Source organism: Acipenser ruthenus, chromosome 13 (genome assembly GCF_902713425.1).
Source record: "Acipenser ruthenus chromosome 13, fAciRut3.2 maternal haplotype, whole genome shotgun sequence".
Classification (NCBI taxonomy): Eukaryota; Metazoa; Chordata; class Actinopteri; order Acipenseriformes; family Acipenseridae; genus Acipenser; species Acipenser ruthenus.
In genome coordinates this window covers 24,972,873-24,992,167 of record NC_081201.1, presented here as the reverse complement: position 1 = coordinate 24,992,167, position 19,295 = coordinate 24,972,873, and the positions used below count along the sequence as shown (strand labels likewise).

Sequence of the window (19,295 nt, the reverse complement as noted above, 5' to 3'; positions counted from 1 at the left end):
TCAACACTACTACATTTTCCAATAGGGAAACATCAACATGAATATTTGCATTCAAATTTGAATCCTAAAGGAGATCAGGGGCCCAATGGCTAGAGCTCATCTGCAATACATGACTGGGATAGAATTTGGCACATCTATTGCAAGTTCTCTGAAAGGTTCCTGAGCATGACACTGAACATAATTAATTGCCCAATTGGACAGCTGAGCTTTGGTGTTGAATTTAGGGTTTCATCGGCTTTCACAATTGCCTAAATCAATAGATGTTTGTTCTTGTTATGATAGTCAGAAAAAACCCAGTGCGAAAGCATATTGATGTTTGAGAGTTCGAATTGCTACTATAGTCCGTGCAAATGCACACAATTTGCTTGTCTGCTGGTTTTTGGATTGGCGATTTACATTTTTGTGGGTCTTAACTATACAAATATAAATGTTCGTAATCGTTCATCTAACAGAGTAAATGACTATCAAATATATAATGCAGAGACCAAAGCATAAATGATATGTGAAATAAAAAACATGTGCTCCACATACAAGTGTCCTCCTTTATGTTCTGATGAGTACCCAAGTTGTCTAACCCTTCATATATAACATCTAGAACCTATGTTCCTCCCAGTACTAAATAAATACTAAATTTGTCATGAGATGGACCCAGCCTGACAAATAAAATGTATAGGATTTGAAGGTTATATTTTTATACTGCTTCTGACTTGTGCTTGAATTATAGGTCCTCTTCAAGAAAGGAATAATGTATCCTTCATTAAACATGCCTATGCCTGTGTAACAGGGCGGGTGCTAGATGTAATTGGCACAGTAGTGCCATTCCTGTTTCTTTAAGTAGAGATTAGACTGAAGTCTGTATGGTTTTCAAGTGCTTATTAAGGGAACTAAATGTTCACCTGCCTTTAAAGGTGTGTTGAATTACTCTGGAGGGGTAAACCTTTTGTTGTGTACCACATCATACCCAGTGTTTTCCCTGTCGCTCATCACTCTCGTCAATTACAAATGTTTTTTGAAAGGTTACAAAGAAGAAATCAGTCCAGTCACTAGTGACGACTGCATCTGTTTGTATGTTAGTTGGTTATATATAATTTGAAATTAATTTTATCAATGGAAATCTCATTTCTTGATTTTATTTTACAAGTATTTTGTCAATAAGTACATGTGTGGCTACATTAGAAATGAATGGAATGTTGTTCTATACCACACACATTTTAAATAAGATTTTAGTTAATGCCTTTTAACAACTGTAATATATTGCACTATAACGTTTATTTAGAGAAGGAAAACCTGAAATGAATAGGATTTATTTTTTTATGGGAAAAGCACTTGGTAGGATTTAAATTATACTGGAATCTGTCTGTTTTAGTGCAATGTTATGTGTTTATTGGCATGTTATATTGCAAAATAAACAAGGAAACAAAATAATTTATTACACAAGTGTATATACAATATATCTATCTATATTATAGTAATTTAAGGTACAGGTGGAATAAAAATGGGATTTGTAACACCCCTTGAGGACTGTGGAGTTTTGTACCAGTAGTGACTACTGAATTTCTTCAGTGACTAAATGATTAGTCACTAGTGACTACAAAAATATAAAAGCCAGGGAAAACCCTGATCATACCCAGATATGATGAAATACGTTATTCATAACTGCAGTATAGCTGCACAATAGTCTGGTCGATGGCCATTATTTTGGTAGAACAAATATGCATCTAAGTGGTAGTAGGTTTTCTGTTTGTGAAAAAATTGGAAAGCCATTTAAAAAACAGATGTATTTGTTTATTACTTTTACAAGAATCTCGAATGTGAACACAACTATCTAAATGAAGATATTTTTGTGTTGCACGCAAGTCCTGTATAGATTAACTTGTTTTGGCAAGTGTGTGCTGCACTATGGCTTTGTGCCTATTTTTTTTTTCTGTAGCTGACATAGACCGGGGTAGTGATGGAAACCTTGCCTTTTAAAAACAATCCCTGTTTATTGGGTGTGTACGCATGAAATTCCATGGGCACAAACACAGTAAGTTCATAGCTGCCAAATATCTTAAAGCTTACTGTAGTCCTGCTGGTTTCTCCTGAGCATTGCTGCTAAAGAACATTCTTGTTTAAGATGACACTTAAACAGAGCAGGATGTTTAGCTGTAAATATATAGTTTGTAGTGTTGTTCTATAGCTGTTGGATTAAAATAATTCCCACTCATTTTTTTTTTTTTTAAATAAACCAAGTTAAATTAATCTGGGGCTGTATGTCTACTGTACACACTGACAGCAGATCCCATTATTTTCTGCAGCCACAGTTTTCTTTTGACTTTACTGGCGTTTAATGTAACCTTGTCTGGAAATCTGTTCTGGTGTCTGGGGAATTTTAAGTGAGTGTGGAAAATAGCTTATTTTTCTGGCTGATCTGCCAGAAAGGGATTGAGAAACTTCAGACAAATAGTCTGAGAACAATTTAAATGTCTGTTTTATTCTAGTTATAAATGATAGTCAATTTGCACTGTCTGCAGATAGTAAAAACAGTTATTGTTATGTAAATACAACATGTTAATATTGATTTAATGCTTGATCATGTCATGTGTTGTAGTTAAAACTCACTCAATGGTCATGCTGCAATCAGACCATTTATCCTAAAGCAAAGGTACCAGGAGGCAGCAGTTCATTAAATGTTTTTTGAATTAGTTACATATTCTGATTCAATGTTAATAGCTTAAATAAAAAATATTCAATGAAAGGACAGACCAGTAATAATGTTAAAGCTTTAAATGAATAAGTATAATTAATTATTTTAAATACAGGTAATTGGTAAGCACTGTGAACATTCAAATGTGTCCATTGGTTCATGTCCTACTTACTGTAGTTAATTACTAAATTCTAAAGTTTTAGTTTCAAATTTTAAGTTGTTTAAGTCTCCTCACATTTTGGCTTTCCTGGGGCCAAACAAATGCCTCTTCTTAGAGTGTCACTGTATCTTAACAGGAAACCCTAAGCTGACCTAAAACAAAGTCAAGGCCTGCCTGAAACGTTTATTGTTTCAGCTGCTCAGACAGAAAGTGAGCCCCAGTTAACCAAAATGTTTAAAGAGAACTCACTAGGCACTGTATAGTCCCATGTTTTTGACAGAATATTCTTACCTGTTGCTAACTGTTGGCAGAGTCAGTTGTGCAGTATATGTTTTGTTTTTTGCTGACTGACTGGTTTTGTGTTTTTTTTTAGTATTCCTTTGGATTTAGATACTGTATGACAAGGTTTTGTAACTAATATCACACAGACGAGTTAATGACGGCTCAGAACCGGCACTGATGCAGCATTTTGTTCTGTGAATCACAAGGTGGTTCAGGGTCGGCATTGACCGTCATAACTCCTGTGTGAAATGCTATGCCGATACTGAAGCGCTAAAGTTGTGTCGATTTGAAAGTCAACATCCCACGTGACTTGTACATGGACGTGTTTTTGTCGTTGGTGTTACGCGCTTTCACTTTTTTCAAATACAATGGCTGATCAAGAACGAGGTAGTAATTGGAGTCTGGAATAAGTTAAGGAATTGTTAACTTTACGGGCTGACTAGGAGGTGAATTCACAAATAGAAGGGATGGTGCGTGATGCTGTAATTTTATGGGTGAATCGCCGTTGCCATGAAAACAATCTGTTGACTGACAGGTTTGAAAGTTGTACTTGCATGATCCCTTTGGCTGTGTGAGGGTTATGACGGTATTGTACTGCTATGGTGTAATTTGGGTAGCTGTGTGAATGAGTATTTTAAAGAATTTTTTAAATGTCTGAGACGTCTTAGTAGCCTTTGTGTGTGAAAGGGGCTTTAGACGGTTTACTTTTCTCTTTTCTTGCTTCTCGGCCTGCTTGATCTAAATGTAGCAGTACAAATATAATAAGACCAGATTATTATTATTTTTTTTAAATGTCACATGCCTGAGAAGTCTATTATTATTATTATTATTATTATTATTATTATTATTATTATTATTATTATTATTATTATTATTATTTAGCAGACACCTTTATCCAAAGCGACTTACAGAGACTAGGGTGTGTGAACTTTGCATCAGCTGCAGAGTCATTTACAACTACGTCTCACCCGAAAGACGGAGCACAAGGAGGTTAAGTGACTTGCTCAGGGTCACACAATGAGTCAGTGGCTGAGGTGGGATTTGAACCGGGGACCTCCTGGTTCCAAGCCATTTTCTTTAACCACTGGACCACACAGCCTAGATGAACTTCAGTTTTAACATACAGTACCAATAGTGTCTTTAGATGACTACATATTTAGTTTTTTTAGGTGGGAAACATGCTGTTTAATATTGATGTTTGGTGTAGGTATTCCCTTGTAGTACGGGTTATTGCCTTCTCAGGTACTGGAAAGCAGTTTTACCTTTGAGTGTGGGACAGCTGTTTAAGCATTTGGTTTTTCCCTTAAGGGGAAAGAACAACTGGAGAGAGAGAGTAATTGTTTCTGGATCTGTTAACATGTTCAGGGTGAAAACCCGTCCCATTCTTTTTTCAAAAAGATCAAAAGCAAATAGCGAATGCCTAATGACTGGCTCTGAGAGACCTATTTTTCCAGCTTCCTTCTAAAACCATGTTCATTTCTGCCACTTGCTGTACCTGAAACATTTTTCTCCTGAAGAAAAAAAAACAAAACCTTGTATGAGTATATTGTTCCTTGAAAGTCATCAGCTGTTGATTGGTAAACAGCCCTTTGTCTTAGGAATAAAGTAGCACTTACTGTACTGCCCAGAACAGATTCGTGACTACTTGTAAAACCCGAGGAAAGAATTTTTTTTTTACATCTTCTGCAATATGTGTATTTATTTGAGTTTAGTTTTGAGTTTAGTTTGGATTAAAACAATTACCCTGTTACATATATGGCATCATTACTAGGATATTCAGCTTGGTTTATGCAGCATGTCTATATTTTGGTAATCAATAAAAGTTTAATTGAATGATGGTACTGCACATTACATCTGGATTACTACTTCTCATTTTCCTTTCCTTTTACATACATCCACTTGGTATGCAACCACTTACATTAAATAGTCTCTCAAGTATGACTAAGGTGTACAGTAAAGCCCAGAGTTCCCAGTGCTGATACCAACTCAAAGCTTTCTCCTGACTGCTATACAGTTTCTTCATGTGCATGCTCAGTCAGCTGCCATTCCACAGGACTGGGTTGTAAACAATACTTGATATTCAAATGCCTATAAAAATAACATGATCAGATAAATATTGTTTGACACCTAGGAAAATGGCTTCAATATTAATATACCCTGACTCAAAAAAAACTATATTTGTATTTAATACCGCTGATGTCTAAAGTCTGCCAATGCATGGACTTTCAGCATATTGCAAAATAAAGAAAAAAATGCCAGATGTTATCATAATGCAATTTAAAGTAGAATTTCACTAAATATTCCTGTGTTTTGTATAAGATGTATTCTGTACTTTACAATGAGTATAATGTTATCTGAAGGTGCAGTAGCTGTAGGGACAAAAGCTTCTTTGCCCCTTAAAACCTGCTTCATTATAGAAGCCAGGAAGACATTTTCTACTGCAGCACTACTGTGCTATAACATTTTTTACAAATATATTGAAGGCAATACCTAAAGCTTTTCTTATATTTTCACCATTGGCTTACAGCATGATGGAATACTGGGAAACAATTTAAGAACAGTTTGGGGTGCTGAACTTAAGTGCTATAGCAATGTCCTTTTTTATTTATGAGTCTGAAAGGGGCATAAAATGATGTGCTCATAAAAGTAATCTTTCCCATCTGTATCTTGAGTAATTGTGATATTTATCACCTTTTGCAGCATGAAACTAAGGTTAAACTAGGAACAGCAGTCAGACATTTATCTATTTCTCTTTTTTTTTTGTTTGTTTTTGTTTGTGTTCTTAAACTGAACTGCAGAACATTCAGGAGGCACTCCAGATCTGCTATGTGACTGATTGTCACTATATGGAAGCCATTTGATTTTTGTGACTTGGTGTTACCATTGTAAAAATTCATTCAAAATTGATACTTTAAAGAATAAAACATGTGATTCATGTGGTGCTGGAGTTTTAGTTTATGTACCCCTAATTTGTTGTTCTTAGAAGTAGAATAGTGGACTGCTCATGCAAGTCTTGCAGTATTTACTAATTCAGGCGGCAATTACATTTTACTTGTGCTAATTTTAAATAAGTGTAAAATTAAATTGCAATCGTTTAAAAACAAATTGGCAATAAATAATTCTCCTTTTTATCAGTTTTATTTGTTGTAATATTTTAAAGTCCTTTCCTTTGACATCCTGACATTTTCTGGTGCTGGCACAAGATTAGATATTGAGTAGCAGCCATTGGAGTTGGCTGTTCCTGATCTCTTCGGATACTGACATTGCACCTTTCTTTTACTAAGTTACAATGCATTCAGTAATCATTTAATTAAGGTACATTGGGTACAAATAATGTATTGCTGATTTTAAAGGGTCTTTTGACTACCAATGTTCCAAGTTTATTTTTTCTTTGCAAGTGAATTTCAGTTAACCAGCAGCATCATTCATCTACTAAAAAGACCTGGAGCTAGAATAAAGTGTGTTTCCAAAATCCCTTGAACGAAGTGAGCGGATAAATAAGAACATAATAAAGTTTACAAACGAGAGGAGGACATTCAGCCCATCTTGCTCGTTTGGTTGTTAGTAGCTTATTGATCCCAGAATCTCATCAAGCAGCTTCTTGAAGGATCCCAGGGTGTCAGGTTCAACAGCATTACTGGGGAGTTGGTTCCAGACCCTCACAATTCTCTGTGTAAAAAAGTGCCTCCTATTTTCTGTTCTGAATGCCCCTTTATCTAATCTCCATTTGTGACCCCTGGTCCTTGTTTCTTTTTTCAGGTCAAAGAAGTCCCCTGGGTCGACATTGTCTATACCTTTTAGGATTTTGAATGTTTGAATCAGATCGCCGCGTAGTCTTCTTTGTTCAAGACTGAATAGATTCAATTCTTTTAGCCTGTCTGCATACGACATGCCTTTTAACCCCGGGATAATTCTGGTTGCTCTTTGCACTCTTTCTAGAGCAGCAATATCCTTTTTGTAACAAGGTGACCAGAACTGAACACAATATTCTAGGCGAGGTCTTACTAATGCATTGTAAAGTTTTAACATTACTTCCCTTGATTTAAATTCAACACTTCTCACAATATATCTGACCATCTTGTTGGCCTTTTTTATAGCTTCCCCACATTGTCTAGATGAAGACATTTCTGAGTCAACATAAACTCCTAGGTCTTTTTCATAGTTCCCTTCTTCAATTTCAGTATCTCCCATATGATATTTATAATGCACATTTTTATTTCCTGCATGCAATACTTTACACTTTTCTCTATTAAATTTCATTTGCCATGTGTCTGCCCAGTTCTGAATGCTGTCTAGATAATTTTGAATGATCTTTGCTGCTGCAAGTGTTTGCCATTCCTTCTATTTTTGTGTTGTCTGCAAATTTAACGAGTTTGCTTACTATACCAGAATCTAAATCATTAATGTAGATTAGGAATAGCAGAAGACCTAATACTGATCCCTGTGGTACACCACTGATTACCTCGCTCCATTTTGAGGTTTCTCCTCTAATCAGTACTTTCTGTTTTCTACCTGTTAACCACTGCCTAATCCATGTGCATGCATTTCCTTGAATCCCTACTGCAGATCCAATAAGATCCAATTGGTTATCCTTACAGAAAACACATTTCTCTTCTGTGATGACCCCATACTATGCACATGGAGAATTAGATTTGCATGCCAGATCAATAATGGCCTTTATTGCCCAAGGTTCATTCTGGGGTGTTGATTCACAGCAAACTGGTCTCAATACTTGTTGGATTTGTCTAGGGAGAGACCTTTATTTATTTTTCACAGACGCTACCTTTCTGTAATACTTCCTTTAGACTAACTCCTGAACAAAATAATTAGAATGTATTGCACTGCACTGCACTGTTCCATGTGGGTAGAGCGTTTGGTGTTCTAGAGCCCTATAGGTTCGGAGGAAAGGTCAGGAGCACAGTACATGACCGCATGACTGAAACAGGGCAGAAAATCGGAAGTTCAATTTGAGGGGTGGAAATTGTGTTGTGCACAGCTTGGTATTTTTGCTTGGCTATATCTATATCTATATATATATATATATATATATATATATATATATATATATATATATATATATATATATATATATATATATATATATATATATATATATATAAAATAAAAAAATTACACACCCTTGGCACGAAAATAATTCCATCTAGGGTTTCTGTGACATCATAAATTACTCGCCCTTCAGTCTCGTTATTTATGAACTGTCACAGAAACCCGAAATGGAATTGTTTTCCTGTAACTGACTGAAGAGGCCCATCTGTTATTTTTTATAATACATGGACACCCTTGTGATGCTAATAAAGAAGATGAGGTTCAGCAGTACAGTTTTTTTTTTTAAACATTAGTATTTCAGTGCTGTACAGAGCTTTACATCATTTTTTTTTTTTTTTTAACGTGTTCTCATTTTGTTGATCAGTAATTAACATTTCTGTACTGTGGGTGTTGTCGAGTGATTGAAAATGAGACATTTTGTGTTTGAATTGAAAGTGATGGTCTCGTGGAGTCGAATGGGTCAAAGTTCAAGTATATTTTCCTCTAGAAGAGTTCATTTTTTGACATTACTACTGTGGCATTATGCCTTTTTTTCGAATGGCTCAGGATGCAAATATCTCTATGTATTCTGTTTGATGCCAAAGAAATGCTCTATTGTAATGGAAGCTGTCGCCAACAAGCACACCAGGTCAGACCCAGGACTGTGAAGTCACTGACTACAACAGCTATGCAGCTGAATGTCTGTCTAATCCTGCAAGCACATAAATGAAAAGCAGCATAACTCCTTCTGTGAGCTACTCGCTTAGATCCTTCCAAAGAAACGTGTGTGTGTTGCTTAAATAATTGCAATGGCTTTAAAAAGCCTGCTGACAGATAACAAAACACAATGGCTGATTTTGAAATATCAAAGAACAGCTCTTAAAAGGCACTGAAGACCCCAAGTAAAACCCCCTATCAACACTGTTTACATTTTGCATTTGTGTGTGAAACGTTTTAATGGATTCTTCCTGAACATTATGATTTATATTTAGCTTTTACAGTGTGGTAGTTAATATGGGTTTTCAGATTCATGTAACCACTATTGTGTTGATTTGATTGCAGACCTATTTTTTGCTAGCTTGGGGGATACACGAGTAACTGTTGTCGCAAGCGTTTTGAAACGGTAGTATGCTGTCTGTGTTTCTGCAACGTAGGATTTGAGTGAGGTTAGTATACAGCCAAGGCTGATAGCGCGCTTTGAAAGGAGTTGTCTTACTAATTAATTAGTGCAGACTTCCAATAATGAGTTCTTATTAAGACATGAATTTTTTTTTTAAATGCATTTTTAAAATGTGGCGATTTTATTTATTTTTTGTTTCTTGGGCTAGGAAATGAAGACTATAGTTGGAACAGTTGCTATGGCAACTAGAAAAGAAACCATAGCAAAGGTGGATCCTTGTATATAATCCAGTTAAAAATTATACTGAATGAAGGTTGCATTTTATAATAATAATAAACTAGCCATAGTTTGTTTTGAATACAAATATGGAACTTGATTGTGAAAACTTTAAAAGTGCAAAACTGGTGGCTCTCACAGAGCTTCTGAAAAAATAAATCTGTTTGGCTTTGAAACCCATAAATCCAGTAATTCACCTCTGCACTGCCAGTGTATCTTGAGACACAGACCCTTGTAGCTTAGTGGTAGGGGGTAAGGGGCCTTGTGGGGCAACACTGGATTGCAGGAACCAGGAGAGCTTCTGTACAGATGTTGTTCATACAGCAATTTAAACCTTAACAAGCCCTTTTCAATGGGCATCAAACTATTTGCCATGATTACACACAACTCCAGTGCTGATATGTACATGACATGTGCAACATGAGCTAGGCTGCAAATGCAAGTCTCTCGAATGTTCGGTTCAGGACATTTTATTACTGTATGTAAGTTGAAACAGATCTGAATGAAAAGGCTTAATGCTGGGGATCCGAGTGGTGGCTGCAGCTTTTCAATATTCGACTCTGGTGCAGTAGATGTACAGTGTTTATTTTTTTTGATTGGTTGCAAGTAATAATACTTAATATGCAAGTGGATTTCTCTGGTTGCATTCTGTAGTGCAGTGATCAAAATGCAAAAAAAAAAAAGAAATGATGGTCATTTGTATATCTACTCAACAATACAGGTGAAGCAGTAGTTTTGTTTTGTTTTTTTCTCATAGGATTGTAATCCATACAGAACAGCTGCAGTTTATACTCCAGGGTGTTTAACGGTACAGCAATTACTGACAGACTTCATTGATCCTAATTCGGGAAGTAAACCTGCCAAGGGCAATGGAGAGATGACCCGGGGATGTATATTAGGGTTATTTTCCAATATATGCAGAATTTAAATTTAGCTCTGCAGCAAAATGTTCTTTGTCACTGCTGCAGGGGTGGTCAGAGATGATTTTATTTGTTGTTGGCTCAGGGCAAACTGAGGTGATCACTTAGGTTTTCTGTAACATCAAACCATCACTATGGGCTCATTATTGGTGAAATATTTTCCTTGGTCATTCAAGCTTGTAGGATGGAGTTTTGTATCTTTTGGGTTATGTAGGCCTATTCGTACACTTGTTCCATGAGTGTTGAATGTAGTCTTTTCTTTTCCACTTCTAAATAAATATCTCGCAGCTGAATATTTGATGTGTTATTACTGTACAGTTCAGAGACAACCAAAGCTGTCCATCAAAAATCTTTTGTCTCCTGACGTTTATATATAAACATGTTTCTCATTGTTAAAGGTGTGTGCAAGCACAGTGCAATCTTTTGATCGGCTACTTTACCACCTGCACATGGTTGGTTGAAGCTGCAGTGATTTCCTGTCTGTTTCCAGTCCCAGAGGGAGCAGTTACAAACCCTGTAGCTGTGAAAATCACATCCACTGGCAACTTCCGGTTGATCTGAAAGGGCCCTGGCTGCAGTGAGGCACCATGAGTGCTGAGTTGGTTCACCTTAATCCTAACTCGAACATCTGCTTACCCATGGGTTTAAAAAAAAAAAAGCTTCCTCCATGGGACAATCCAAGAACACTTGAAATACCTTATGAAAGTCTGGCTCGTTATTAGCAAGCTGTCATTTTTATGAGCTGGAAATGGATTTTGATGCAGAAAAGCACCGATTACCACCCAACAAACACAAAGGCCAATCCTTTAGAACTGTTTATTGAATTTCCAGCTAAACCAGTTTTTAAAAAAAAAAAAAAACAGGTTTAATGTTAAGATTGTTTAGCAGGGGATCAAATAGGAATAACTGCATTATTCCAGTGATTATATATAAATAAAAATAAAATTAGGCAATTCCGCAGCGTTATTATTTTAATATCACTGCAGTTAAGTAAAAGCTTGTGCACAACAATTGAATGTGAGGGGTGATTACGCCTTGATAGTGTCAGGAGAAAAAAAAAAAACACAACATTTGCAGCAAGCTTAAAGCAAGTTTAACATGCTACAGGGTTGTTACTAAAATATTTATTCCAAACAGATTACAATACTTTGGAATGTAATCTATGTAAACTAGACATTTATGAAAACTGTATAATTCAGTGACAGCTGCAGCATCACGCATTGCATCTTGTTAATACTGTACCACCTAACCTTCACTATCTGTGAACCACACAATGCGGAAATCCATGCTTAAAACATTATTATTATTATTATTATTATTATTATTATTATTATTATTATTAATACATTGATTTACTTGCCACATGCATACCCGCTAGCTGATCATTACTCCAAAATTGCATTTAACATCACTGTTGTTTGTTTGATAATGTTATTAACTGTGCTCGTTACAAAAATTATTGAATCGATTATCCAGTATTTATATCGAGAGAGATTATATATATATATATATATATCTATATATATATATCTATATATATATATCTATATATATATATCTATATATATATATCTATATATATATATCTATATATATATATATATATCTATATCTATATATATATATATATATATATATATAATATATCAAAAATAAATACATAAAATGAGTAATGGAATTGTTCGATTTAATTGTAGCAGCCCTAATAGATAGCTAGATAGATAGATTTATTTTATTTATTTATTTATTTATTTATTTATTGCTACTTTTATCAGTCTCTCAACATACTGTAGACAGTAACATGAAGTAGCCTACTGTAGCATTATAGATGTGTTATGTGGTAGCTTTGATGTATTTGGGAGTTTACTTACAATGAACAATACTGCATTCTGGAGACCCTCTTGCTGTGGTGCTATTTTAAAATTATTATTTATCATTTCTTTTACTTCACTGTTTGACCATGTATGCTTAACTGCAGGTTGTAAGGCGAGCACAATTCTAAAATGATATTAGACATCCTGCCAAGTTTGTCCAATTCGCGAGGTGCTACAGAATAAGAACTATGTACTAATTGCTGAATGCAGCTGGAAAGCTGAAACAGTGGGGCCCCTCCGCTACCAGTTCCTGCATGGTTAAACGGGATTACCCATAAATCTAGCAGAGTGGAACATAATAAATTAGATTCAGCTGAAACCAGCTTCCACATGAAAGGCTGGCTTTGTTCCCATCTGGTATATTATGGCAGGTCATCTACACACAGGATGTGCTGCGTTTTCTTCTCTCAGCAGGCTTAGACATTCGTTTCCAAAAAGGCAGCTTAAAAAAAAAAAAAAAAAAAAGGAAAAAAAAAAACAACAACTTAAAACATGTTTAAATGTGTTCTACAATAACTGTACATTATAATCCTTTCATTTTTGGTTTTTATTTCATATACAATTTCCAAGGTAAACTTTTGGTGTAAATTTTCTGGGTAAATATTATGGGATGGTTGTGAAATCAGAATACCTGGTTATATTTGCTGTGAATGCCACCACCTGCCTGAATCACCATGTAATGTTAGTGAAGTTAAGTTGTATAGGTGCTGCAATGCAGTAAACAGCCTTGTAAGCACTAACACTACTGTAGCTATTGTAAAACCCAGGAGTTTCTTAATATAAATCGGGAGAAAAACAGAGTGAGAACCTTCTTATAGAGTTCTGTGCAAAGTGAGTGTGTGTGTGTGTTTTTGTTCTAATTGTCTGTTGTAAAGAGCAGTCTTTTTCCCACCCACACAGTAAAGCTGGACTGTTTACAAGGTCTTTTTATAAGATAATGTCCTGAAGCTCTCCAAGGCGGATGCTGTCAGCATTGATTTCCAGATTTCTTTCCTGCCATGTCAGGACACGAATGTAGAAAGTATTCACTCAAGTTTCCAGATGTTGGAGTTTTACCAACTGGAACCTAAAGTCATGCATTTTGGTCACGCAACAGAGCTGTATTTTTGTGATTTTGTTTTTATTAATTTTGGAAAACTAAATGTATGTGTTTTACACAGCTATTGGACATGCCGATGCCTCCAATAAACCCTACTGGTCAACACCCTGACTGTACCAGTAAACATTTGTTTTGTTTTTCTCAACAGGCTACTTTTTGGAACCTTATACCCTGCATACTCTTCCTACAAAGCTGTGAAAACAAAGAATGTTAAAGAATATGTAAGTGTTGAGTTAATCCTCTTTTAGTAGTTTATATATGCTTGTAAAACAGTGATATTACACAAAATAAATACAAAATGAATTCAGTACGTGTGTGTTGGTCATGTTTTAGTTGAACTATTAAAGGTTTGGTTTGTTAATAAGATAGTAAGAATTGTATTTCTCTGCTTTACAATCGAAGAACCTTGTTTTGCACAGAACAGACTGTCTGCCACGTGATAAAAATGCAGTATGTGCAGAGATTAGATTTGTAAGTCAATGATTTAACTGGAATGTAGTCCTGAGTTTAATAGAGACCTTTGAACTTGACATGGGGGAAATGTGCTTCAGGCACATTTGAGGCACAGTGAAATTTTAATGTATGCAGCCTTTTTTTTCTCTGTTAAGAATTTGTTACCATAGATGGCTGGGTTTATTTTCTTTTGGAGATTAACTGTTTACCAGTCATATACAGCAGCATACTGTAAAGAGCAGTGCAGTTTCCTGATGAACAAGAATCCAATGAACATGCATCAAATATTGCTTTTGTTAATTGTCATTTTAGGCTTCTAAAACAGTCATTTTGTTTACTTTTAACCATCTAAATAGTAAGCTGCTAACTTGTCGGTGTTAAAGATGTATTTTATATTGTACAGTACTATATATTCTGTGTTGCCAATATCAGGATCAGTAGTTTTGTATATTAAACGGCAATCTTGTTAACAGGGCAATCATTGGCTTGGAATTCTAACCGTATCTGCTGTAGGTTTTGAATGTTTGTACAGTAGTATGACGGTGGATATGTTCTGTCCATTTTATTGTTAGTGAGCGCTGAAAGAAGCGAAATAAAACCCCAAATCTATAGTATTCTTGATGCATCAAAGACTGAAAAAAAATGTTGCACAGCTCTTGCTAGCACAACATTTTCCCTTTGAAGGAATCCAATTTCATTCTCAATTTTTTGTAATGTTCCTTGTGTTTTTTTTAGGTTTTTTCAGCACTTCTCCCCTGATGTACTGTAGTACATGCATTTAAACTGCATAAGAGATCCCCATATTTTACTTGGTTTCTTCTCCATAGTGACAAACCAGTATTAGGAGAGGTTAACATAAGCTGTACTGTATAACCGGGTTAGTTTTTAAAGCTAAAAATAGAATAAACGCAGATTGCTTTCTGCACATGTTGGGGCAGGTTTACATGGCTAAACTGAGTTGCTGGCCCCGTTTCAAATGAATGTTTTGTGTAGCAGCTTTCAATTGAAGCATCTGTGGCAGTGGGAGAGTGATAAAAACAGCTGATTGTTTAGAGGGTTGACTATCAAGGAACACATCTATTAATTTCCCATCCAAGTACTTATTGTTGAACCAGAATTTTTAGTGCTGTACAGTAAGCCTCTAAATGTGACAACACTGACATTTTGACAGTAATTAAAACACCAGTTTTTCCCCAAAAATTTGTAAACAACTTGCTTTTGAAAAATCTGGTAACATTAACTGCATCAAAGGGTGAAGGCCACGTGTTTTTTTCTATTGCCTGTTTGTTCCCATGTTTCCTGTCTGAACAAAGCCGAGATCATGCACGAGATTATCTCCAAGTACTGTAATGGGGGAACACTTCAAAACTAGGACATTATTTTTGTATAATTTACGGTTTGCTTTGGAGAAACTCAATGCTGCTGTAACTCCCATACGTATTGTCCAGGACCTGTGCATTTTATAACTTGTATGCTTAAAACAGTACATGAGCTACATTGCTAGAAAGTAATGTCCAGTATACAGTAGTATTTTACCTGAAAATATATATCTTCATGTTTTGCACACGAAAGTACCCAATACTGTGGCTCCTCAGATGGTATCCATTTACCAGTACAACAGCCCTTGTGATAGCTGTCATTTCTTTGCATATAAACTCTTTTACAGTATAAATGGCAGCACATTGAATACACATGCTACAGGGTGTGATACAGAGCTAAAGTCATTAAAGCTTGTGTCTGAGGCAAGGCTGAATTTAATACATCACTGTACCCTTAAGGCCCAGTTTATTCACAAAGAGGGTGGTATAGTAGGCGACACACTGTTGTCTCCTTGGCTTGATTTGCATGTCAGCAACTCTGCCCCACTCTGAAATTAACCCTGCATGGAGTCTACAGTACAGTGTTTCTAGTACTGTTGAATGGTATCATTCATTGCAGCCTCTGAGATCAAGTCTGGAGGTTATTACACAGTGATACAGTCCTCGATTGAGCATTGCCTCTTCACAATTGTGCACAACCAAGCTGATTTATTTTGCCTGTCATTGAGTTAACTCTTTCAACAGGGCAGCAGTGTGGAGTGGTGGTTAGGGCTCTGGACTCTTGACCAGAGGGTCGTGGGTTCAATCCCTGGTCGGGGACCCTGCTGTTGTACCCTTGGGCAAGGTACTTTACCTAGATTGCTCCAGTAAAAACCCAACTGTATAAATGGGTAATTGTATGTAAAAATAATGTGATATCTTGTAACAATTGTAAGTCACCCTGGATAAGGGCGTCTGCTAAGAAATAAATAATAATAATTATTATTATTTTCTGTTCAACAACATCTACTGTATATGGACATTAATTTAATTTGACTGAAAATATTAAAATCTAATCAAATTGCAAACATACGTCACACTGCCTACTTTGTAAATACAAATACTCATCTACTGTAATAGTATAGCGTTCAGTAAGCTGTGCAAAAAATACAGCTAGATGTGTGCAGAACACAGTTGGCTTGGAGCCACTCCAGCGGGACTTGCTTTGATCTTTGTCTATTAAACCTTTAGGACTACAGTTACAGTATTTATATAATCTACTTTAGCCCAAAAAAATAGTACATGCTATATTGCTAAATTGCTTTGCTTTTGTACACATGCAGGTAGTAAATTACATTTTATGTCCTTTACAAGAGCTGTCGGGTTTCTTTCTTTTTTTTTTGTTTTTTTTGTTTCCTTGCCTAAAAATATAATGTGAGACCTTTGGGAAGTGTGCTCAGAAGTGTTCTGCCTTTTTGTGTGTGTTTGAAGAACTATACTCCTGGGGGTGGGGGACATGTATTATTTTCTTTAAAATTCTGCTGAGAATATTGCTGTCCTGAAGAAGAGGTAGAGTAAGCAATCTGTTTTCACATCTGTTTTTCTTCACTGTGTAGAGAAACTATTGCACTCTGAAATTATAAACCCATAATTTCTGCTAAATTACAAACAAGTCACTTTGAATATCTGGTTTGTTTTTCCTAATCTTTTTTTCGTACCCTTTTTTGTGTGTATGCAGGCAAACATGGGGATATTTATATATTCAGCATTTTATTGAACAATACCATTTATTTTTGTCTACAGCTTTGTTAAGATACAGTAGTTGACTTGGAATAGATGCATTGGGTTCGGGGAGACCATTTATAAAATGACCGTACTTTTGAATCTCCAGAGCTGAATAACCTCCAACCACAACTTGAAAGAATTATTTAACAGTTCAAAAATATGTTTTCTAATACAGGGAAAGATCTTCTGTCAGTGCATTCATATTGAAGTGAGAGGTTCCCTTAGTGGGAATTCTGATTCAGTTGCGTTGAAAATTAATTTAGTTTGTGGGTTTAAAGAAAAGAAAAAAAATAATAAATTGGTTTTTAAACTGGTATTTTTTATTTTTATTGTTTTCTAATTTTAACTGACCTATCATAACTGGTCAAGGGAGATTCATAGTACAGCTTGATCGAGTAATCCACAGTAGTTGACAAGCCTTAGACATTTTTGCACTCTGCCTTGATTAATGGAAATTCTTATTTTAAATTGTCAGGCGTTTAGAAACCCCACACCCCCACCCTTCTGGCAATGATCTGTATCCTCTGTCTCACAATACTGCAAAGCCTCCAGTCATTACTAAAAACAGACACTCATTATTTTCTTTTAGTGACTCAAGCACACTCTAAATGTAGTGTTAGCTTTTTGCTGCCAGTGCATATAAAATAAAATTGCACCTTTTTACTTGTGCTGCATTACTGTAGTGGCATTTACAATACAAATCTTGCCACTTCCCATAATTGTAAATGCTTTCTGCTCAAACAGACCAAGCTGCATTGTGCTGACCAAATCACTTTCATCTTCTGATTATCAAATGTACAGTTCTCCTAGAATACTGAACATACAGTATTGCATCATTTTGCTGAATAAAGTTTTGCAATTGATGCTTGCATGTTTGGCTCAACCTATCCACCAGCTTGTTTAAATGCTGGTCTCCTTGTAAGAAATAAATAAATACTCAAGCTTGTCAATAAACTAAATAAAAATCAGATTCTACTGGATGTTCTGTTGATTTTAAGCATTTTATAGCCTGTGGAAGGAATACCATTCCTTTAAAGAAATGCAGTTCTTTTTACTGTACACAGTTTATTTAGTGAGGAATTCCCAACTGTATTTAGTAAATGAACCCTCATTTAGCAATTTGCTTTCTGTAGAAGTCATTATGTAATTGCAGTAGAAGCACTTTTCTTTCCTTTCCATGTCTTAAACATTTAGCATGTTACAGCATCTCATTGAGGAGAAATGTTATTATTCTGCCTGCAGCAATTTCATTTATTCTGTGAACTGTTGGTAGATGAAAATCCACTCAAAACTGTTTTGAATGGGAGACCTTTATCTCCTTTACCTCCACTGTGGTTTGTTGGGTAAGGTGCAGGATTCTAGTTATTACTGATGGATCATTTGTGATGAGAGGGAGAGAAGAGGTTTAATTTGCAAGTCGCGAGTAACGTGTTTACTGTACTGCGTAATGATTTGATTTCCTTCTTTGTAAGCCAAAGGTCACGGTTTCTTTGTTGCCGATTTCTGCAAAATGTGTCAACAACCAGCAAAATACTAGGATTAGTGTTTTTGCAAGGTGGGTCATTGCTGATCAATTTTAACTAATTAGTTTACACTACAAAGATTACATAATAGCAGTGTTGTCTAATCAATCTCGTGTAGCTACTTGTGCAGTGTTGCTTAGTCTCTGTAATCTGTCTATTAAAGGTTTATCCCCTTCCAGTAATATAGCTACAGTATCTTGTATAAAATTGTTTTAATTCATTTGGAGGGTAGGTTTATCTAAATTTAGTGTTTTATGCGGTTTAAAGATTAGAACAGGTTTACATACTTAAATAGACCTGGTTTGTAATCTAAAGTGCGCTTCACACTGATATAATGCATTGATCACTTGCGGACAAAACCAGGCTGTGGAAGTTCACAGGGAGGTCGCCAATTAAATCTGAAGTTGCCTGTCAGTGTATTAATTCCAGGGCTGTGTACATTCATTTTACTTTGTTCAGTGAGGCTTAAAATATCCTCTAATACCTCAGAGCCTGAACAGAGGAGTGTTATCACATGACTGTCTGGGTTGCCTTTTGAAATTGAAATGCTAAGAAGTCTCTCTGAAAGCCTGATGGATTTCAGCTAATATTACAGCAAGTGCAAGCATACTAAACAGCTAGGCCGGGCTGGAACCTTACAAATTTAAAGTCATAGTTCCATTACATAATCTTTTAAATGTGCACATCTGATCCTGGGTGAAAACTAGGTTTGATTTTAATGTTACTGCAAGTATTGCAATTGTTACATGTAGTAGGGCAGTGTATCTTCTGGG

The 19,295-nt window shown here is 35.7% G+C and overlaps 1 protein-coding gene across 2 annotated transcripts in view; it reads left to right on the top strand.

Annotated features, from left to right (window-relative positions):
- LOC117418535 (receptor expression-enhancing protein 3-like) overlaps nucleotides 1-19,295 on the top strand; it is a 29,994-nt gene that overhangs the window by 1,341 nt on the left and 9,358 nt on the right. The window contains exon 2 of one of the 2 annotated variants that reach the window (XM_034031694.3): nucleotides 13,612-13,684. The exons of the other annotated variant lie outside the window; for it this stretch is intronic. Coding sequence (XP_033887585.1) covers nucleotides 13,612-13,684 — 73 coding nt within the window. The remainder of the gene's footprint in view (nucleotides 1-13,611; nucleotides 13,685-19,295) is intronic. 2 annotated transcript variants of the gene reach the window in all.